Below are 25024 nucleotides of genomic sequence, written 5' to 3'. Positions count from 1 at the left end.
CTACCCATCGCATCATCAACTCGCCTCGCAGTGCCACATTTATTTATTACAATATTATGTACTTTGTTATTACTCTATGTACAGTCCCTGCCAAAAGTCCTGTGGCAGACAGTTTTGCTGAACCAGGTTATGTGGCAACGTCGGAGACACGTGTGTGCCAGAAATCCCAGTATGTAAACAATCCATTATATGGCATCTCTATGTGCATATCCTTCATGAACTACACAATTTACCGATGATCAAAAGTAAAATGGCAGTGTATTTTATACTGTATTACTTTTAATATAACATTATCAGTGATGTTGGCTACTGTCAGTCAGTAGCTAAAACACAATGCCTCGATCACCCATGTCTACCACATCATACTTTCAAGGTTTTATGTAATACAGTCTCTCCTCGACTTACGACAACCCGGACACACAACGGCGATGGTCGTATAAAATATTTTTCACATTATTTATTTTCAAGTCCCGACATAAGTGATCGCGCTGTGTACTGACAAAATTTTCGTTTGCAATTCCCTTTAAAATGGCTGACAAGCATAAAAGTGAGAGTTCTCGTGGTGCTGAGAAGAAAAAGAGACACCCATTTTAGAATTTTTATGTATTATTTTCGCCTTTTCGACTTATGACCTGGTCGTCGGGACGGAACCCCGTCATAAGTCGAGGAGAGACTGTACTTGTATCCATGTAAAACAACCATGCTGCCGTGCATGAAGAAAGGACATGAAATGTTTTTGGTGAACTCTTTACCATTTCATGTCATGTTACATACATGTTCATAAGAGACAGAAAATTGAGACTTTGCTAGGACATCGTTGAACGAAGTTCATGTTTTATGCACTTCAACTTCGAGAATGTTTGGATTTGGGGGCCCCTTAGAGTCGGGGGGCCTGAGGCCAGTGCCTCAAGTACCTCATGGTTAATCCGGCACTGGGGGTGCCTGTACAGTATCTCACTGCCACGAAAAATAAATAAATAAAGAAATCAATAAAATAAATACAGCTCCTCCCCGACTTACGACGGGGTTAGGGACCCAAATCCAGGTCGTAAGTCGAAAATGATTAAATAATACTGTACATAGAAAATCTAAAATGGGTGTCTCTTTTTCTTCTCAGCACCACAAAACTCTCACTTTTAAACTTGCCAGCCATTTTAAAGTTAATTACAAATGAAAATTTTGTCAGTACACAGCGCAATCACTGACGTTGGGACTCGAAAATTCATAATTTGACAAAATTTTGGTACGACTGAGGTGGTTGTAAGTCGAGTAGGTCCTAAGTCTGGGAGGAGCTGTAAATACAAAAATAAAATACTGTAAAATAAAACAAAAGGCCAGTGTTCCATCCAAGGTTGGTACAAGTTAAAGGCTGAATGGCATGCATTAAGAATTGTGAACCAAGTTATGTACAAAATTTGGCAGTCGTCAGTTACCCACCTGTACCAAACAATAAAATACCGTACAGTATTATCTCCGTTACTCGGAACTCTACAATAACCGGAACTGAAATTTGGTTGGAATTTTTCTATCAATTCCAGGTTTATGAACGATTTTCCAAGGTTAAAAATCAGGCATATTTTCTGTAAAATCCTAAGAAAAATTCAAGATTTTTTTCCCAGGGTCTGGGAACAAATTCCAAGGATGAAATACAGTACTGTAATGTGTAAATCTGGAAAATTCTAAGAAAATTTGGGAAACTCTCTCCATTTTTTTCTGCCATGTTTGGGAGTAAATTCCAGGGGAAACAATGCACAATTTACGGAAAATTCTGAAACACTTTTCCAAGTAAGTTTCGAGAAAAATTCTGGGGACGAAGAATTTTTCCAGGTTTGAGTCGTCTCGTTACTCGGAACCTCTGAGCCCAGTAAATGCTCTGCATCAATTGCTCTGGCTAACAGGGATATCACAGTACTGTACAAGTAAAATGTGATTTAGGTTGTTTGTAAGATTTTCAGACTTTCCATTATTAATACATATAAGTTTTGTTACATGTAAATATGGGTAAATCATATTTGTACTGTACTGCACAACAAATACTTCTAAACAATAGATGCAAAATGAAGGTTCTTCTGCAGTAGTGCCATTTATTTAGATCTGACTACAAAGGAATCATTAAATCTGCAAAGCTTGTTACAGATATAAAATGATGGAGAACCTATCAACAGTATAGCCTTCCTCCTCAACAGGTTTATATACAAGAATGTTCCTCATCATTATACCACAGAAAAAACAAGATGAAAAAAATCATGATTTGCTTTCAGTTTTAAAAATGATCTTTTGCGCCCATGTGAACACCCCCTAATTGGAGATGGCTGCAGTTTTATCAAAGGTTCGCAAGATAATAGGTAACTAGCTTATATTGTCACCACCAATAATAATAAAAAAATATGCAACATTACACCCAGTGAAACTATGAAACTCAGCTTGATATGTGCATCACTGCCCCAAGAAAGTGACTACAGTACAGTATTCAGCAAGTACTACCAGCACAAACTTCATATGTTAAAAATGTATTGTACATCCTGATGCATCAAAAAAAATGAAAGAATGAGTAATATGGATGTGTCTGCAAAGGATAATGGCATGAAAGAAGATCCTTTACATCAATGACCCCGGATAGATTCCTGGCTGGAGGCAAAGGTGGCATAGTTAAAACACTGCCACAATGCATCCAACATCATCTAAACATCCCTGACTAGTTATACCATTGTTGAAAGGAAAAGTGATACTCATGACTATAGCCATGAGAAAGAAAAAATAAATAAAAATAATTGTTAAAAAAACACTTCTATATTTAGGTAATGATATGGACATTTCCTTCATCTTTGTTTTTGGTTAAGTAGTGTGAAAAATAGGTGCACCAAGCTTTGAGAAACTGAAATAAAACCAGCATCAGTTTTGGGATTCTGGATTTATTTTAAGAAAATGCAAATCATGATTTTTCCCCATCAGTCATTATCTCACAACAAGTGGAGTTAGAGCAATATTTGTAGTAGTAGCAGAAACCTGCTCATCAACCTATCTAGTTAACATTAAGTACACTACAAGATGAGTAATGCAACTAATGACTCCAAGTGTCTGAGAGATCATTCATCATGTTTGCAAAATACTGTAGCATGAATATACTTAGCATTCAAAACTTTTTGGTCATACAATAATTGTACAAAGAGTACTTCACTAAATATACTTTCACATTTAACTTATCATAATGACATAAAATGACAGTTCATGTAAGTATTAATATGTATTTACACATGGTTAACAAATTAAATTAATGCCTCAAAATTAAAATGTACGGCACACCTAACTGCACTACAATATATCTGCACGGAAGCCAAATTCTATTATAGGAACCTATTCTAAAAGTGTAGAAAACCATCAATGAATGATACTATGACAAAAATCTCTCACAAACACCACGACAAGGAACCCACAAACTAAAGCAGCATATTGTATAATGCCATCACATACTGCACCAACACCACCAAATGTTAGGAACCAAGCTTACTGTATGTGGCCCTACACTTAGTTCTGAATGTAGGGGGGAAAAAAAATTAAAACCATCTTTGTGTAATTTAGTTTAGAATGTATCCATTTTCCTAGCCCATGAAGGGTAAGGTAATCCCCCATAACACCAAACCATTTATTATACAGGCACCCCCCAGGTTACGAAAATTCGCTCTTCCGGATTTTGTAAATTATGACCAATAAATTCGAGATACGGACAAAAAATTCGCCCTTACGGAAATTAGGTAAATTTTTAAGTTAATTTTTTTTTCAATACTATTAGAAAAAAAAATATTTCACAGAAATTATAAAATTTATTTTGCGAGTTTCTTGGTGGTTGGTACAATACTGTACAGGGTGAGGCAGGAGCCAATAGTGCCCCTCCGTCTCCCTCCCAGTAACTCAGATTGCACCACCTTACCTCACCTAACACAGCACCCAACATGGTTTGTGGTACGTTAAATTCAAGTGTTTTGTATATTTATTATCATATTATATCATAAAATAATCAATGTATGTGTTAAAAAAAGATTACTTTCATTCATAAATGTGCTTGTATTAAGTCTTTTTGCCAAAAATATTTCCTTGGGAACGCACCTCCAATTATATTATATAATGGAAGTCAATTGGAAAATTGGTTTTGCGTTACGGAATTTCAAGCTACGGACAAATTTTCAAGGACACATACCCTCCATAGCCCGGGGGATGCCTGTATATGTGGATATTCCTGTGTCTAAAAGGCTACAGAGTATCTTAGATTTACATGAAGAGATAATTGATACAACAGCTGCAAAGCCCAAGGCAAATTAGATCAAGTGTCCCCAGGCAGCATGACCAATTACCAGCTGGCCTCTGAGGCTAACCACCTTCCAGGCATCATATGACTGTCTTCCTTGCCATCATGTCCAAACATAAGTCTGCCTCACTTACAGTATTTTGTTTTAACACACAACTTGGACAACTCGAGTTACACTGACAAGGTGGAAAATGTAGCTCCGATATCATTGGTAAGTGACTTCAAGTAATCATTAAAATTCCAGGAATTATAGAAAAGAATTAAAATAAAAAATGTTGGAAAAGGAAGCCAAAGGTCCTTGATAAAGGGACGTGTTTCTCAGAGCAACTGCCAAAATGAAAAAAAATTTTCTGGCTTTATAAACTGCCTAAATAAATTTGTAATAAAAGTGTAAACACTTATCATAATAAAAATATAAAAAAATAAGAGGAATGTTGCAAATTAATTTAAAAAAAAAAAAATTATAGATCACAGAATACAGCTAAAATAAACATAATCATCTCCAGCTAAAACAATACATGACCCAAAACTCTCTTCCACATTACATTTCAGTATTTTCTCACGTGACCAAAATAGCCAAAGAACTAATTATGTTTTCATTAACAACCAGTAACTTAATTAGGGTGGTGAATTAAAAAAATATAAATAAAACTGGCCTCGCAAACATTACTGTAATAACTGCTAAGATCCTGTGAAGATGTACAGCACTATGACTTCCACACCTGGGGAGAGAGTCCAATCTGACAGTACAAAAGCAAAATACTATATCAATATAAGAGATGACACAGCTGGTGGTCATACCTTCACTGTAGGTATGATATACTGTAGTACTTAAAACCATCCAAATTTTTTTTTCAGTTTTTGACCAATAAGTCCAAGTTACTGTAGAACCTATATGATGAAACATTTTGGCAAAGATCCAAGTCAAATGAACAGTATGTAGCACAGGTTGTAGTAAAAGCAACAGTGAAAAAAAATAATAAAATAAATACCCCCGGTAAAAAATAAAAATAAAACATCTGTAAGGATGGCTGTAAGATGTATGCAATACAGGATATACAGTACTGTAACCATATTTTTCAGTATTTACTCTCTCAGTCCTTCCGCAAGACAAAAAGTGCCAAAACCAATTATAAAAGAGCACTCCCGTATGACGTGCGCAACAATAGTGAAATGTAGAAATGGTAAATCTATGGTTAAGGATTTTGTTTCCATGTACAGTACAGTACAGCCATTTAACCAAGTAAACTGTTTTGATTATGGGTACAGAACCTTCACAGTGACCTTTCTAATCTTCAATTTAAAAGAGCAAACAAAGTTTAAATAATTTAATGGAATGTATACTGTACATGGTGCCACCCTAGGTACAGTGGTGGTCCTTCCTGTTGTGTCAACTTGTCATCACTTGCATAAAATGTAAGGCAATTTGTTAATTAATTATGGTTAGCCAAACAATGTATGGCAATGGCAGAGGGATTGCTGGTTAATTAACTATGAATTATGATGTATCAGAGTTACCACTTGCATGAATAAACATATTGGGTGATGGCAAACCTATCATCTCTACTTCAGAATTTGATTAATAAATAGTCGGCACAGCCAATCAGCTGATAGATAAAGTACAGCTAAAGGGAGAAGAATAAGCAAACTTTACTTGCATAACTATTAAAGCACCTATAGATAGAAACTATATAATCCAATTTCCACTCTTGAAAATACTGAGATTTGTGTCAAATATCCCATACAAAGTATTTTAGTAGGAAAACTTAATTCTGCAAAGTTACCTCCGACCATGAGGTCATCATCTTAAGTTTGTACAGTATATAATTTGGAAACAAAATAGTTAAAAAAATATTTTATGATATAATGTACAGCACCAGGAAATAAATCAACATGTACAGTACTGCACATCACTGTTCTCAAACATATTACTCTGCTATAAAACAATGGTACAGTAGTCACAATACTGTGGAGTATCTAGCAGCTACATACACAAGTACAGCTGCCTACAGGCTAAGTGTTCCACCCCTTGGTGGCAAACACTATACTTGTGGGCAACTGTACAAAACCTAAACAATAGCAGACTGCAAATTACTGAGTAAGACATCCCAGTGTTTTAATCTAACGAGTTGCACTTTGCCACAATCAAATTATACTGGATACAGGAGAAAGGCAAATAGGATATGCTGTTTAGTACCGCACTCAAAATGTTTCCTTTCATCCTGTCTGCCCTGCCCTGGGGAATGAATGAACACACACGCACATGCACACACACGCATGCACGCACACACACCAAGAAACCCATTCCCCAAATATGTAACTGTATATTTTCAGCCTTCCGGCTGCCAAGCTCTTTCAATAAACCGTTAATTATTATTATTATTATTATTAGATGGGATAGCTCTGCTTCCTTATGCTTATCAATGATGTCATCAGAGAAATCTCTGCTCGCTGGAAATATGTCGACAACTCCACCATTGGGATCAGTGTTAACAACTCGGCTCCCGACTACACTGCCCTCCAGGATTTATTGAACAGTCGCCAAAATTGGGTCACCAACAACCACGTCACCATCAACCATACCAAGAACATGGTTATGCACATCAACCTCTCCTCCAATGTTGTCCCACCCCCTTCCATTACTTTAGCCCCCAACACATTCCAGGTTGTAGACTCCACTAAGCTCCTTGGTATCACTATAAATAACAGACCAAATTGGAAAACACACGTCAGTGAAGTCATGAAATCTTCCAGTTTCCGTCTCCACCTCCTCCGCCGACTCAAGTCCCTCGGAGTTCCTGCGCCCGAGCTCCTCAGTGTTTACTCAACATTCATACTTCCCAAGCTCACCTATGCCTCCCCTACCTGGTCTTCCTCCCTAAATGTCATACAACGTAAACACCTAGAAAAAGTGCAAAAGAGGGCATGCAAGATTATTTTCTCCCCTTCCTACTCCACATATCAAGAAGCGCTCAACACACTGACCCTCTCGGCTCTCTCTGACCATCACCACGAACTCAACTGCAAATTTGGTGAGAAGCTTCTGCACCATCCTCGACACCGGCTCGTACTACCACCCGAGATCCCTCGTCCAAGAATTGCTGTTCGACACCAAAACTGCATCCAGCCCATACGAGCATGTACTGATCACTATAAGAACAGCCCAGTCCCAACCATTGTGAAAATTACCAACAACCCATAATCAACCACTGTCACTATGGTGAAATGCCCTGTAGTATGACTTTCTCCCCACTTTGTTATTATATATCATATTTGTATCACATATATTACTTGCATATTATTTGTCAATCAAGAGACCCATTCCCCCAATTATGCAACTGTATATTTTCAGCCTTTCGGTTGCCATGTTCTTTCAATAAACGCATTTCGTACAGAGATGCATTTATTTTCACAAACACCTCTGTACACGTACTTACTACAAAGTTGCTAAGCTTGTTCCACTCATCCACCACCCTATGCAAGTTAAGTTTCTTTAACCTATCCTGATATGGAAGGTTTTTAAGTCCCAGAATCATTTTTGTCATTCTTCGCTGCACCGACTCTAGTGAATTTATATCCATTCTATAATAGGGGCACCAGAACTGAACCTGTGAGGGAACTAGTACTCCACGTGATGCCCCTCATAATGCCATCTGTGAGGGAGTTACTACACTACGTGTCTTCTGTTCAACACCTCAGCTCACATGATCTACGTGTGTAAACATTAATCTGTATGTTCACTATATGTTCCTTCACCTTTCTCTAATGAAGGCTTTTGTTAAACCACCAATGTATGTAATAGGTCATTTATGACCAATGTATATTTTCAGCCTTCGGGCTGCAAACTTTTTTAATAAACCGTTTATTATTATTATTATTATTACAATATAATTTAAATAAACAAAATACAGTAAGTTCTCACTTAACGTCAGGGTTACGTTCCTAAAAATGCGAAGTTATATGAAACAACGTTAAGCGGATCAATTTTCCCCCATAAGAAATAAATAAAATACGGGAGTTATGTTCCTGAGCCTCCCTTTGCCCCATGAAATACATTACATATACAGAAAATAATTGCCATTTCTATAGAAAATAATGGATACATATACAACTACTAAGTTTGTATTGGTAACCGATGGGTGGTGGTGGTAGAGCGAGTGTGTGGTGGGTAGTGAAGCAGAGGAGGACAGGAGTATGGTGGGAGCAGAGGAGGAGGGTGGGAGCAGAGGAGGAGGGTGGGAACAGAGGAGGAGGGTGGGAGCAGAGGAGGAGGGGGAAGCAGAGAGGAGGGAACAGAGGAGGAGGAGGCAGGAGAGGAGAGGAGAGAGGAGGAGGGGTGGGAGCAGAGGAGGAGGGTGGGAGCAGAGGAGGAGGGCAGGAGAGGAGGAGAGTGGGAGCAGAGGAGGAGGGGGAGCAGAGGAGGAGGGAGGGAGCAGAGGAGGAGGGGGGAAGCAGAGGAGGAGGGTGGGAACAGAGGAGGAGGGCAGGAGAGGAGGGTGGGAGCAGAGGAGGAGGGTGGGAGCCACTGAGCCGAGAGGGTGATGCACTGTAAAATGTAGTCTGTGACAACGCAAAACAACGTAGTATCGGATCACCGGGACGTTAACAAATTTTTGGTCTCAAGTTTAGCGATGTAGTACCGAAACAACGTTAAGCGCGGACTTACTGTAATGCATACTACTGTTGTACTGTACTGTATATATGTACTGTACTTACCAGCAGATGCTGCTGTCTTGAGCCTACATTAGACACACACTCTGATGAATGAAATACGTAACTGAAATCACCTTTTACGTCTTTATACTTGCGATGGAGGTGAGGTAGGGGATTAGTGGGTTTCATGTTACTGACCTGATGCACTGTCAGGTCATCTATTGTTGGGGTAGGGATTAGTGGATCTCATGACCTGAAGACGTCTCGAATAAAGATGCTCCAGTGTTTCCCACTTACAGAATGTACAGTACACTATACGTAATTGTAATCACTTTTCAAGTCTTAATATTGCTTTAACAGTGTAGTCTTGGCTGATTGTGTCCTGGTACAGTAATGTAGAGTACTGCACAACACACATTGCATGCAAAAACAGCAGCTAGCAATGGAACAACCTTTTACAATGGCAGCAGAATATGAACTATGTGATCCAAGCAGCTAGGCCACCCACACATCTGACACATGAGGACGTGTTGGAGCATGATGCAATCTCTTGGAACTCCCATAAAATTGATTCCCAGGCCCTGAACGGAGAGGTTTGCTCGGAATCTTCTCAGAAATTTTTCCAGAAAATGCGCCTGATTGTCATCACCAGAAAGTCTTTCACATATCTGAATGCAGAGAATTTTCCTGGATCTTTTTGGCCTGATTTCCATCCTTGCTAACAGGGAGATTACTGTACATAGATAAAAATTCATCCTATAAGACCAATACAAGTTCCCTTCTAAACGTACTAGGTACTTAGTTTTCTCCTTAGGTCATCCTCCAGGTCATTAGCTCCACTTAACTTCACTATCAACCAAACCACTCCTGCAGTTATCACTCCTCTCTTATATCGTTCCTTTCATAACTAACTCTTCATACAGTTCCCAGTATTCATGCTTAATACTATCATTACTTACTAATTAAAAATTTTGGTTTGATTGTGTACATGAAATTTTCCTCTTGGAATAAAACAAAAAGGAATTACAGTAATTTGCAGATTTTCAATTAGAGGTACAAACATTGAAACAAGTCCTCAGTACTACACGACCCAAATTCAGTCACACTCAGAACACCATTCATAAAACATGATCAATATACAGGTATACTTGGTGTGTTAGATGATAAAGGTAAAATATGGAAAGTAACAATTACAGCCACAGTTAAATTCAAGTTAACAGGTTAATAATTCATTAAAGTGGAATAAAATAATCACATTAAATTATAATAAAATACCTAATCAAGAAACTTCACAGAACCTAATAATTTATGTTTTCACTGTCTCACATGGAAACTTGCAGACCTTGTTGTTAATAATAATAATGCACTTCAATATTCTGAGATTCTGTAATTTCTTATTTACACAATAAATTATCTGTTTTCACTCTACAGTATTCTAGCTTCAGAAATTCATAACAGCTGAGGAGTTATGTAAACCAAATCCTGTATAGATCCCAAAGATAAGGTTCTGTACCTTCTCAATCTTTTCCTCTGGCACAACCTGTCCAACAAATTACACACACTCTTATTTTAACACTTAATGATCTTCACAATTTATTATAAAGTAAAAATTATTTACCTGCTTCCATTTTATCTATTTCTTTAAATCAATGAACCTAAGATCCTCTCCCTCACACATTCTTCTTTAACTCAATAGGTTCTGAGTACAGTATACTGTATTCCAATAGCTCAAAAATAAACAACAAGGTGTGTGGGATTGTGTCAATCATTGAGGTCTTATATTAAATGTGTCATTCAAGTAGAAGGTAACATGGCCCTCTTGCCATAAAACAATGCTGTTAGTTGACAGCCAACTAAGTGTTGTAAGTTTACACACACAATGTTAACAGTTTAATTCAATGCCAAATATGTCAGTGTCATAAAGCTACATCACATAATTTAATTCTCTATTCTAATTACCTTACAACACAATAAAATTATTTCATATAAAAATTTTGCATCACAAGAAAACAGTACAGTGCTGTAAATCAACATTACATCAGCTTACAACAATCCAACAACCCTTCAATCTTAATTGTCTTCATCATGTAACAACCCCTCAGTGTTGTACCCAACCCAATTCCTATGATGGGCCCCTATACCAAAGCCAAGTAAGCTACGTAAAATTTAGTACAAAATATTACCAATTTTAATCAAGTTGTGACACTGTTTTAACATCTGCACTGTGAACTTAAGTCACGGTACATCAGTCAACAGGATGAAAGGCTGCCACTGATGCAGACATTACATACTAAACTTCCTTCAGCTTTAATATTCAAGAGCAATGAAAAAGTTCATAATTTTAATATTAACTGTTGTATCATGCAGTATAATCCATATATAAAATCTGAATATTCATTGGTCCTCACACACACACACACACACACTCAGTAACCATCAACAATAGGAAACAAGAACAATAAAACAGGAAATAAAACCAATGAAGGCCACCAATTCTTGACTGTATCTTGCCAAGATATGTAAAAATTTGACTTGCATTATTTGATTTTCATGTTTTCATTATGGCATTTGGTGGCACATATGTGTTCCATTAAAGGGTGAATTACCTAGTAAAAATTTCTCCCTCCCCCTTTCTGTACAGCAGACTAGTAACAAAGCAAGCAGCAGTAGCAAAGATGCATGTCAATAATAGTAAACAGCTACATGGTAACCACTTGAGTAATGAAACAAGAGAAAGGGCCATTATTTATGAAGTGAGGGGGCTGCCCTCTAACTGATGCCACCACTTGATGTACTGTACTATACCATATATCATCAGCCTTTAAAAGTTAAGATTATATTCTACAGTAATCGTTGAATGCAATTGTTGGTTAAAACCTTATTTTACAGTCAAATAAAGTATTAATGGGTGAATAATAATAATATAATTAGCTCTCAATTGTTTGTAAGTAAAAGTAATATATGTTTCACAGCTATAAAATGGTGGTGAATGCCACATCACAATATTCATATGTTAACACTTCAAACAGGTGAAGGCCAAATGTTGACAACAAGGGGGCAGCACCTCACAGTAGTGAATAACAAGGACCCCATCGATAGATTTGATAATGATTCAACTATGAAAATATATACAATTAACCTACAAGCTACTTATAAAATAGGGAAGATATATACCAGCTTATATGTACTAGTGATATAAGCATTGCCAACTTGACGCACTGGCAAAGCTAAATATTATAATTCGTATTATTTTGTAAATCAAACACTACCCTGTCCTAATTATCAAATAGCCACCATCTTAATATTCAACATCTAACTGTATGATATGAGTATGATGCAGGAATACCACAAACTTTCCAGGTTGGATGATTTGTTGAGAACTTTTGCTACAGAATTTAAATTTCACTATGATAGTTTGGCATGGCCTTAAAAATCCACCACTCCACTTATTTAAAATTAAATTTATATAGATCTATCTTCACATTTCAGCTATCAGTGTCAAGTGTCTAAAAGACTCTCTTCATCATTCCCATCCACTATATCAGTTTTGTCATCCTTCATGTCTTCATTATCCTGGCTCTCGTCATCACCATCATTATCAATTTCAGAATGTTTATCCGGGACAGTTTTATTTGGGCTCATTGTTTCATCTCCTTTGTTATTTTTTGAATCCAGATACTGCTGCACGCTGCTGTACCCCATTTTTCCCAGCCTCTGAACAATCTGGCCAACCGCTTGCTGTCCAAAAGCCTTTCGACACAGTGAACAGTTGCATATCCCTCTACAGACGGGACAACACCAATCGGGATCGAGCAATGCTTTCCGAGCATCTTCGCCATACCGTGTGCGTAAGCAAGGGCCACAGAAGAACCCTCTTAAGCCCACACACTTCCCAGACCTACATATGGTCTTTGTATCTGATGTTTTCTGTCGGCACTGGTGACAAGACGTTCCGTTTTCCTGGTCGTGAGTTTTTTCTTTTGGTTTAGTAGCAACACGGTTTAGCATATCTTCTGTGACCTCTTCTGGTTTCAGGATGTGCTCAATCTTTCTACGAACACATGGCGTGCTCTTGCGTTTCTTCCTGGAGCCATCCGCCACTTTACCAGACTTACGAGCTTTTGTCTTGCTGGTCTTAGGAGTAACCTGTAAATTTTCTTTGATGCCTTCTGCTCCACTTTGCTCCAGAAACCAGTCCATCCAAGCCTTGGGTGACTTAGGAGCCTTGGGAGAGGCATTGGAAGTTGAATCTTTGTCTTTTGAGGAGCCTGAAGATTTTGTGGACGACCTGGCTTTTTTCCGAGGGCGATCTCTGTTTCCTTTGATGAGGCACTGGGCTAATATGGACGAGGTTAGACTCCCCACATCATCCTGAAAAATCGACAAGATGGATTTACTCACAACGGTCCAGGTCATATTCCCTCCAATTCTTAAATTTACTAAAATTTCCCCACTGAAGCATGGACAAGGACAAAGCAGATAAGCAACTCTAATGTCCTCTCAATTTCTGAGGTATTCCAGGCCAGTATAAGGTTCAAGCAAGCCCAAAGTGTGTTGGTAAATCCATCTTGCCTTTCTACAATAATATATGTCACAAAGGACAAACTGTAAATGTGACAGAATTTGAAATGAATAATCTTGAGATACCTTCATTAGGCTTTTTTTTTGTTTAATGTACAGTATCTGATGAACTACTTCTAGCTACAATACATTAATACTCCAACAGTAATGAGCTTTGGTATAGTCCATCAGATATACAATAATTCCTTCCAAGAAATTGTATCACAAGCCATAATGAAGTAACACAAATTTATCCAAATATTTGTCACACATACTGATACAAAAATTCACCTAAAAAAATAAAATAAAAATAAAAAACCTGAAAACCAACAACAATCACAAAACACACAAATATATAAATATAAGTAATTACACATGAAAAATAGGAAAAATACAAATGGAATGGAAGTTTCATATAACATTATGCTTTATGCCACTCAGGAGTCCTTTCTTATATACTGTACTCACATTTCTTCCTGGTCTTCACAAATGCAATAATAAATGCCTTAAAAATCTGCATGAAAATATATGCTTCAACAATGACATTTGATCTAAGGCTCTAACTTATCTTACTGAGTGGAACAGATGTACTCTGAGTGGGTTAAGATACTTGGGTGTGTACAGTGAGTTCTGCTATAACGCGTGTTTTGATAACGCGAATTTGCTCTAACGCGATTTATGAATTCGGAACAATATTTGTATAACGCGATCGCTTGTTTGCTATAACGCGATTTTTGCTTACTATTTCTCCAATTTTGTGGTATTAACTGTGAATATGGTAAAGAAGAATATCTCCAAAAAGCATTCTGATGATAGAATTCCCGGTGATTATCGTAAAAGAAAGGATATAACACTTGAAGAGACGCTTGATGTGATCAACCTCAAAATCCCCCTTCTCCCCCATCAAGTTACATTCATATTTTTTCAAGGTAAAGTGTTAAATTTACTGTATGATTTCATTATTAGATATGAATGTAACATTTATTTAGACTGTGCTATCCTTTGTGTTAGGCTAACTACTAAATTTTTTCGATTTCGAGTAATCTGCACCTAACCCTATTTTCTCCATAAGCCCTGTTATTTCTATTACTGTACGCGATTTTCTATAACACGATATTTTACAAGAACACAATTATTGCGTTATAGCAGAACTACCTGTACTGTGTCAAGAGAAGTACATGTCAGTGTACAAGAAGGGTGCAGTCATCAAAGTGGTCAGAATATGCTAAGATATATCATCAGGTTTGTTGGATGTTGTGCAAGAGTCCGTGTAGTGTACAGTATATTGGGGAGTGTGGGTGTGTTCATATTTGGATCTGTAAAGACCATTAGAGTAAAATTTTACATTACCACATTTGGAAATATTGGTGTACGTATTTAGCTTTACTGTACAGTAGTACTCTTTTTAAAATACAGTATGTCAAATATTTACCAATCAGTCTCCATCAATGTTCAAAGCCATGTGAGACATAATGGGTACAGCTCCCAACGGTATTCGGTGTTCGTTTACGAGGAATCCCGCTACAAACACAGTACTGTACGCTCACCATGTTGGGTCAGAAGGTGGTGAACTTCAGCTCTTCCCAAGAGTACCCACACCCAGCTCCATCTACCATTCTTTTTCACGTTTTCCTTCTCAATTTTAATATCTATTGTTTTATATTCAGTGAAGTGTTTTACTCGAGAATATATGCAAAAGAAATATCCAACGAGTTTTTTTTTCCCAATTTTGCAGAGGTCATTTATACTCATCTAATTACATCACAAAAAAGCCATCAGAAAATTATACATCTCCCTCTTAAGCAATGAATCTCATAATCCTCCCAAGATCTTTGGAACAGAATCATCTGTACCAAATTTTGTGAAATTATTTTAATACTGCCGAATGAAATGATTTAAAATATAAAAGATATCACACGCATGTATGCATGAATTTCGGTCATGAGGCTAAACTTCAGTAAAAGACAGAACATTAATTTAATGACAGGGTAAAAGTTTGCAGACATTGCAGAGAATTTCTCACATACCAAGTTAACAGGCTGGTCATAGGATCAGTTGGTGGATCAGTATTCTCTCATAGTTGGCTTTTTAATGATTATCATCAACATAACAGCTCCAAATATATGGCTGAAGAAACTGAAACATACATGTGGACATCCATAATTTGTAGCCTGTATCTGTACATACTTACTACTTCAGTGTTAAAACAGTTAGTACTGCACAAAGAAGTAGCTTTAGGGTTTAATTCTCGCCCCAATTCCTCAAGCCACAGAAAAGATCAAACTTAATATACACAAGAAGTTGTTAAAGTCAGTAAAATACTTCTCAATGCAAACAAGTCATTAATTACACACAAAAAAAAAAATCAACAGATTTGAAACTTTCAAAACACTTATTAAGGCACGAGATCTACGGAAAGCTCATGGAGCTTACAGTTCACAATTGATAAAACATTTGCGCTGTAGGAACCAAAGAGCTGATGATGTAATAGTCAGCTGAAGTGTAAAATAGAGGTGTCTACAACTAGGAAGTTTACACACTGAAAATACTGATGAAACACCAACAAAATACAATACTGTACCGTGAAGGAGCTTGTCATAAAAATATCCCAGGTGTTAACGAGGCATTTTCACAATAATCTGCTTAGTCAGTACTTAATGTTCACGTGTTATTTTTTTCCGTTAACCAAAACTAGCTTAGGTGAATTAGTAAGGATTAATTAAAAATGAAAACTGCTTCGAGAAATTAAAGAGGAAAATAAACCATGCTGTAATTTTACACCAAATACTAAATTAAGACAAAAGAAATAGGAGTAAGACCATTAGAACCAAAGGATAAACAAATTAAACTAAAAAAAAAAAAAAACTGACCTCGCGGTGTTTACGCCGGCGGTGCTCTTCAGCCATGGCCGCGGCTCCCTCTTCATCAACATACTGCTGCGAGAGAGACTTACTTAAGGACTAGTTAAAGTCTATGCAGGCAGATGCCCATACCTCAACATTTTACTACCGATATATATTAATTTATTTCTACCGAGCAAAAACTAATAAATTTATTTATATCGCAGAGGCAATCTCTATTATGCAGCCAGGCCACCAGTGCATAAATTTCTCATCATACTCCAAACGCTCTTACTTCTGGCTCCATGCCTACAGCCAGGCTGTAGTCAACAACCTGTATTCAAATAATGCACCTTAGCAATCTCTTATACAGCTACCATTTTCCCTATCATCATATTATTACTGTTTTACTTTATGTGTTCAGTTTTCTTCAACTGGGACTATACTTGGTAACCCTACTAGAAACTGTGGTTAACAAAACACCTTCAATCTTGTGATATAACTGTACAGGTATTTATAAATATCCAGTAAACTTATAAATAACTTATGGGTCTCTTAATATACACAGATCAGTTGTTTAAAGAGGCAGTAGATTACACAGGTTTATACTGTTTGATCTTCATTATTGGCCATGTACAGTCTGGCATTCTTTAGTTTCATCCCATTTTTTTACCCACACAAGTTACTCTTCCCCGTGACACCAGATTTACTGAACTTTCATGTTTGCAAATTTTGTACTGCATTTCAGAGAAGTGCAATTGCCTGAATCAAGAGCAAATACTGGCTATTCATTCTTTATGTGCAACAATAATAATATTAATATTAATAATAATAATAATAATAATAATAATAATAATAATAATAATAATAATAAAAATAATAATAATAATAATCTTAAAAACATATTATATTTTAACAAAATCAAAGATATACATACAGTGGAGTGTTAAAGTGAGCATATTGTGGGGAGAGATGGAGTAGCTGGGGGGTGGGGGGTACCAGGGGAGAGGTGAGGAGTTGGGAAGGGAGGGAGGGGGAGGGAGCTGGGAGGGAGGAGAGCTGGGAGGGAGAGCTGGGAGGGGAGGAAGAGCTGGGAGGGAGAGCTGGGAGGGGGAAGAGCTGGGGGTGAGGAGCTGGGGGTTGTGGGGAAGTGTGAAGGTGTGAAGAGCTTGGGGTAGTGGGGAGGTGTGAGAGCTGGGGGGTGGCAGGGGGCAGAGTGCCACTGAAAGTGAAAAGTGGGTCCTGAAGGTGTGAGTGTCCATTAGGGACAGAATGGATACAGCACACTGTATACCAAGCTATTGGTACACAAGGAGGCAGCACGGCCAGTACTGCTCTTGATCACATTCACCTCCCCAAGTTGTAAACTTTGGTACCTATTTACAGCTGGGTGAACTAGGAGTGCCTGGGGATCAAACCACCAATGCCTGGTACAGGAGGTGAGTGTTGTATCTACTCAGACTACCACTAACAGATATAAACATGCATCTCCCACGATGAGAGAGAAACAGAGTCCTACAGATGTGTAATTTGAGGAGGCCTACTGGGACATGTAGATAGTGTGAGGAGGCCTACTGGGACATGTAGATAGTGTGAGGAGGCCTACTGGGACATGTAGATAGTGTGAGGAGGTCTACTGGGATATGTAGATAGTGTGAGGAGGCCTACTGGGACATGTAGATAGTGTGAGGAGGCCTACTGGGACATGTAGATAGTGTGAGGAGGCCTTCTGGGACATGTAGATAGTGTGAGGTGTACTGGGACATGTAGATAGTGTGAGGAGGCCTTGGGACATGTAGATAGTGTGAGGAGGCCTACTGGGACATGTAGATAGTGTGGAGGAGGCCTACTGGGACATGTAGATAGTGTGAGGAGGCCTACTGGGACATGTAGATAGTGAGGAGGGGCCTACTGGGACATGTAGATAGTGTGAGGAGGCCTACTGGGACATGTAGATAGTGTGAGGAGGCCTACTGGGACATGTAGATAGTGTGAGGAGGCCTACTGGGACATGTAGATAGTGTGAGGAGGCCTACTGGGACATGTAGATAGTGTGAGGAGGCCACCTGGGACATGTAGATAGTGTGAGGAGGCCTACTGGGACATGTAGATAGTGTGAGGTCTACTGGGACATGTCACACACCTAATGAATGCTAAAATTGGCTGTTCTCACATGAGGGACATCACAGTCATACTTATTAGTGGCCTCATAAGAGAGACATCACAGTTTGGGGTTAGGTGCCGAGACATATGTGTTTAGTTTGTGTTCCCCTTCCTCAACAATGACCCCAAAATTTCCTCTAGTTTTCCCTGTCATGGCTGACCCCAAAAAGTGGGTAAAATAGCTGTAAAATAGCTGTAAAATAGTGATGCTGATGAGGACTTCACACAACCTAGCAACATTAAATATAAACAAATAAGTAATAGAAACACATCTTGAAACCAAAATTTGAGATGTACGGTTTGATTTGTTGTGCTACTATGAAGGGCAGTCATTTAAGTTTCTGAAGTGAAAACCATGGGCTTATACTTGACAAGCACTGCATTTCTCAGCATAATGCCAAAGCACTATACAGTAGAACCTCGATAATCGAACTAATTGGGGCAGACCCCAATCCGAAAAATACGAAAGTCTGAGAGAAGCAAATATGGGGGAAGTTGGGGATAACACTGTTTAACTGAACTGTTTAAAGAAAATCAGTTATGTTATTACTGCACTTCAACAACTAAGGTCTTTAAGTGTATCACAAGGTTATTAAAAGAATACAGGTTGACCATCTCAAATCAGGACTGATTGGGACCTGAGCAGTGCCGGATTAGTGATTTTACCAAACCACAGGTGGTTAGGTTAGGATTAAATTAATAAACACCTCTAGCCCACTTCATAACCACCTCTCCGACCTTTTTTCACCACACACTGCACGAAACTTTATCCCATGTCGCTGCTTGAACCGCTGAAGCCACCCTTCAATATAATCACACGCATAATCTATTCCTAATTCTGCATGAAATAATTTTGCTTGCTCCCTCACCATCTCCCCGGACAGTTCCGCACCTTCACTGACGCGGAGTTTAAACCACTTTATCAGAACTTTATCTAGCTGTGAACATCTTCCATATTTCAATGTTTTCCTTATGGACATCTGTTTCTTTGATTCACTATCAGCAAAGAACTGGAGCAGCTTTCTTTTCTGTCTTTTTATGTCATACACTGTGGAAACGCCAATGTTATACAAGTCGCATATGCTGCAAACAGACATGCCACTGTCTAGTTTTTTGAGAAGTTCAACTTTATCTTGTATAGACAACGTATGGTGTTTGCACTTTACACCACAAGAAGCATTTCCTTTATTCAATGAAGACAGACTGGGGCTAAATAAGAGCAGTTTATAATAATAAATAAAGAAAAGCACAGAGGAATAACTTGCCGCTCCTCAAACACCGTGCCAACAGCCGAGTCTGCTAGTGGGGCCACCATAACAGTAGCAGCGGGTTGGCGAGGAGACCAGTGCGAAATTTGAAATTACGGTGGCCAAATTAAATCCGAACCAACGGTGGAACTGGATTACTGATTGACGGATATGAGGTGGTCTACCTGTATTACAGCAACAATAAAAAATTAAATAAAAGTATAAAACAACTCTCCGAGTTGGAGATCAGATATATAAGTCTGGTTGTCAACAACTGATGTCACCAAGATGATTGTTATTAACTGTGAAGTGTTTTATGTTAGTAACCAGAGAATTTGCTTATGAATAAAGAAAAACTGTAAACTGTACAGTATACTATGAAGATAAAAATAAGAACAAATAAGTGTTGGCGTATATTGTACTATGTGGAAGACGAATGTTTATCTGGGAGCAAATGTGGGTCAGTGACCTGTGCCCGGGTGGGCTAGTCCCTGTGGGGGGGGGAACCCTGATCAACCCGTCTGCTTACAGTGTCTCAGTAGGCCTATATAAAATCTGATTAGACCACTGTACAGTATTCAGTAAGTGTTGTTCATTTCACCAGATTTTGTTTTATTTAATTCCTCCCCTTGGTGACCAGAGCATCTCAGAGTCCCAAAAAGCGAATTCCGATTTATCGAGGTTTTACTAGTAAATGAATTTTAAATAGTTCACTTGAGTCTTTGTTGAGATTAACCAAAAGCAACAAAAAAGCAAAAAATCAATGGAGGAAAAGGTAAGAAAGCAAGATTAAAGGTTTTATTGATGAAGTACAGCCATTTTAGGTTTAACCCAATAACTGCATTATTTGGGAAATAGAAGGTACTCCACAAACGCCCAAAATATATATATAAATAAATAAATAATAATTTTATGCAATTGAAGATATAAATCCATATAAAAACTTTGTACTCATCAAGGGTGGTGAGTTAAGTCTATGAAGTGAGGCGAAGAGTAACTGGCAACTGCTGAGCACTGGTTGTTGCTGTGATGCAAGAGGTGGTTGTAGTGGTGCAGCAGCGAGGTTTTATGGTGCAAAGTGGGTGGTAAGCCCTTACCAGGGTGTGGCATCATAGGTGTGGGTGAGGGGCCACTGAGGATAGCAGGAGCGGGGTGAGGGAAGTTATGAGGCATGAATATTTCCAAATCATTCAACTATGATAGCAAGTTGACTGAAGCTCACCAGACTTGTGTCTCACTCTAGAGAGTCTACTGATCATCAACTTTCCATTCTTTGTGCAATTTTTGGTGTACAGCTTTAAATTCACACTGCCAAATGCCAGCTGTCTAAGACAATGATGGCACGATTTTGCAAAATCAGCCAGACAATGATAGCAGTTAATGGGTTAAAAGTTAGGTTATTGCTGAGTTCAGCAGTTTTAGGGATCACTTTCAGGCATTATTATGTCTTCATACTCAGAGCATGGCTGAAGGTAGTTGTAGTTAGTTGAAATTCAGAACTTATTTACACCTAGAAGTAGATTTATTGAGTTTCTCACGGACAAATCAATGCACATAAACGCAAAGACTTTAGGTCAGGGGTGTCAAACTCATTTGCCAAGGCGGGCCAGATTTAATATGAGTACACAGTATGCGGGCCAAGTAACATAATTATGAGCACTTCGCAATCACCTCTTGGGTGAGTAGTACGACAAAATTAAGAAAGGTGGATTTAGTCTGCGCTCGTGCGAAACCCTTAAAAACAAACAAATCAAGTGTTTACTTACCTTGATCAATCTTATTGTTTGCTACTGCTGCTTCCTGATAATTGGCACCTCTTGGTATGGACCAGTGCATCAAAGTTTGGCACTAACGACTGAGCTGTAGCAACCTTCAGTATTGAATTAAGGTGAGCATCAGTAAGTTGAGACTGAAGCCGAGACTTGTTCATGTTCATCACAGAAAAGAGTTGTTCACAGACATATGTACTTCCGAACATTGACATAATCTTTGAGGCAAAACATTTAATCCTGGGATAATTTGGTCCAAAGTATTGATAAAATGTGCCAACATCAACACTTGTTCCTCAGCACAGAATCACACTGGAGCTCATTGTAATATAACAGTATTTTAACCAAAAACTATTAAAAAAACGTGTAACATCTATTGAACATCGGAAGGTTTGGTAAAGTCTTTTGTTTTTGTCATGTATTTTATCGTATTTTACATTGAAATACATCACGTTTCAGCAAAATTACTATTTATTTCTCAGAATATATTCATTCAGGCACAGTTAAGGTAAAATATACTTGTGATGTAACAGTTCAACTGAAAACGATTTGAAAAACAAGTACAGTCGGCCCTTAACATATGCGGGTTTAGCATACACGGATTTGCAAATATGCGGATTGGCCCGCCGGAGGAATATTCTGTACATTGAAGTAACCGAAGTACATTCAAATCGCGCGCGGCACCGAACACGGGACACCGCCCGCTCCCGCAATCTCACACACACGCATAGCTCTCCCTCACTCAGTCAGTCTCGCTGTAACCACGCTTGTGTTGACATCAGCATTGTAGTTGCAAAAATATTACATTTCCGTGAATGTATTATATCAAGCACAGTATGAATAGAATATCACTAATATAAGAGTATTTTAACCGAAAACTACTAAAAAAACGAGTAACATATCTTGAACATCGGAAGGTTAGGTAAAGTCTTTTGTTTTCATGTAGTTTATCCTAATTTACATTGAAATGCATTACGTTTCAGCAAAACTACTATTTATTTCTGAGAATATGGAAATGTAATATTTTGCTGAAATGACGTACGTATTACAGTGGAAAGTGACGAAAGCAATGACTCGCTTTCTTTCGTTCAAAAGATGTTACCGTAATCACTTTTCGATTGGTTTTCAGTTAAAAAACTGTTGTATTACAATAATATTCTATCCTAATTCACTTGTGATGCAACAGTTTTTTTAACTGAAAACCATTCGAAAAGGGATTACGGTAACATCTTTTGAACGAAAGAAAGCGAAAGTCATTGTTTTCGTCACGATTTTATCCCACTTGGCACTGTCAAGGAAAGTGGCTGCTGAAGGCTTCCAGGACATGGCAGAGGACGAGATTAGGGAGCTAATTGAAGAGCACGACACTGAGCTGACCGAGGAGGATCTACAAGAGTTAGTAGACTCGGAAGAGGAAGCGAAAGGGAAAGAGGATGAGGAAGAGGAAGAGCACCAAGAAATAACGTTGGAGAAGTTGGGGGAGATGACCAGGAATATTGAGGCACTGAAAAACCTGGCCTATAGTATGGACCCCTCCATGGTGCGTGCCCTGAAATTCATGCGAGGGATGGATGACGTTTTTGCTCCATACAAAAACATCATGGAAGAAATGAAAAGAAAGAGACGACAACTCCCCATCACCATGTTCTTTGATCACCGAAGGAGAGATTTAACACCATCAATCACTGGCGGCAGTGAGGAAGCAGCTGAATCTACGGTCGCCCCCACTTCACCACCCGTTATGGAATTGAGTGACGATGAGCCCGATGACCCCCGTCCTGTCGCCGAGGATAGGTACTGTACAGTAAAGTGAAATTTTTATCTCTTTTTTTTTAATAGCTTTTCTTGCCATGTTTATTGTTTGTAAAAATGCACAGCACAGTACAGTTCAGCACTGTACATAGGAAGTGGAGGTGCAGTTATTCACAAAACATTTGTGTTTGTTGTCGGCAGTAGTGACAGTGAGGAGGCGGAGGAGGGAGCGGAGGGAGCGAGTTGGGTGGAGTGGTGACCTTGGACGCGGGAGCAGGGACGAGTGGAGATGCCAGCCAGTACATTACAGGTGTATTAATTGTTTTTATAGCTATTTTTGCATTATAATATTAAATACTGTACATTGCATTTCAACAAAACTACCATTTATTTCTGAGAACATGGAAATGTAATATTTTTGCTGAAATGATGTACGTATTACAGTGGAAAGTGGGATAAAATTGTGACGAAAGCAATGACTTTCTCTTTCTTTCGTTCAAAAGATGTTACCGTAATCGCTTTTCGAATGGTTTTCAGTTGTGGGATTATAAGGCTAATGATAGGATAGAATATTATTGTAATACAGTACGAGTACAACAGTTTTTTAACTGAAAACCATTCGAAAAGCGATTACGGTAAAATCATTTGAACAACGAAAGTCATTGTTTTCGTCATGATTTTATCCCACTTTCCACTGTAATATGTACGTCATTCCAGCAAAATTATTATATTTCCACATTTATTTCTGAGAATACGTATATTCATTCAGTCACAGTTAAGGTAAAATATACTTGTGATGTAATATTTTAATGAAAATACGGTATCGTAGTTTTCTTTTGTTTCAAATTTAATTAACAAAGATTGATGTTTCAAATGTAATGAACAAAAATTTATGTCCAGTATCTATAAATAAACTTTAATAAATGAATACTTTATGTTTTACATCGTTTTACATTTGGTCTTAAAAACTCGAACTACACACAGGTATATATGGTAAATAAGGACATGGGGGGCCAGGGTTTTTTTTCAAAAATACGCGGATTTTTAACATCCACGGGTATCTCTGTTACGTAACCCCCGCGTATGTTAAGGGCCGACTGTACTGTCTAGCTGATACGGCAACTGTGCCAACACTCAACAGCTGGTGGTGCGTCGTGCATCTTTGTAAACAATATGAGGTTGAGGTGGATTATCGGGTATTATATTAAGTGTGAAATATTGAAAAGGTTTTTATTACAGGTATTTTTTGGTAGATCAATGGGTACTGTGATACCGTATATATGGTAAGATAAGTTAGCCTGTGCTAAGAACTTCAACATAGACTACTGAAAGCACGTTGTAAAGTAATTTAGCCTATTGTAAGTTGGTGAGCTTCATCTGCTGAAGGCACTGCACAACTTTTCATTACTAATTGGTACATATTTTATGTTTCCATTGTTTACTGGCAGTAACTGGTAAATATTTTTCATGTCTAAAGCTAAAAGTTGCTCCTAGCCCTTCCTATCATGCACGGATTCAACCTAACGAAACTATTACCCATGTAGAGGTCGACCCCCCAGTTTTTTGCCTAAAAATTTGCTCTTAAAAACTTGAACTATACACGAGTATATACGGTATGTTTCCTTGAGTGCGCACGTATACATTGGCGTTCCACTGCCTCACTTTTTCTTTAATATCAGTGGTTACTTCTACTGTACATTAAATAACATTAATTAAAACATACATATTTTTTACAGT

General features: G+C 38.1%; 1 protein-coding gene across 8 annotated transcripts in view; it reads right to left on the bottom strand.

Moving 5' to 3' along the window:
• Positions 1–25024, bottom strand: part of LOC121865213 (protein kinase C-binding protein 1-like) — an 88114-nt gene that overhangs the window by 20319 nt on the left and 42771 nt on the right. For 3 of the 8 annotated variants that reach the window (XM_042364547.1, XM_042364550.1, XM_042364548.1), the window contains 2 exons: positions 16387–16452; positions 9977–13327 (listed from right to left, as the gene is read on the bottom strand). The exons of 1 other annotated variant lie outside the window; for it this stretch is intronic. In XM_042364547.1, the coding sequence (XP_042220481.1) occupies positions 12455–13327; positions 16387–16452 (939 nt within the window). In that variant the 3' untranslated portion in view covers positions 9977–12454. Of the gene's footprint in view, positions 1–9976; positions 13328–16386; positions 16453–25024 lie in introns of those variants that run through there. 4 more of the 8 variants (XM_042364549.1, XM_042364552.1, XM_042364553.1 and 1 more) reach the window with 4 other exon arrangements.

The sequence above is a fragment of the Homarus americanus genome, unplaced genomic scaffold (genome assembly GCF_018991925.1).
Source record: "Homarus americanus isolate GMGI-L3 unplaced genomic scaffold, GMGI_Hamer_2.0 scaffold18547, whole genome shotgun sequence".
In the NCBI taxonomy this organism is placed as follows: domain Eukaryota; kingdom Metazoa; phylum Arthropoda; class Malacostraca; order Decapoda; family Nephropidae; genus Homarus; species Homarus americanus.
Note: the sequence above shows the minus strand (reverse complement) of the source record. Positions and strands in the feature narration are given on the sequence as shown.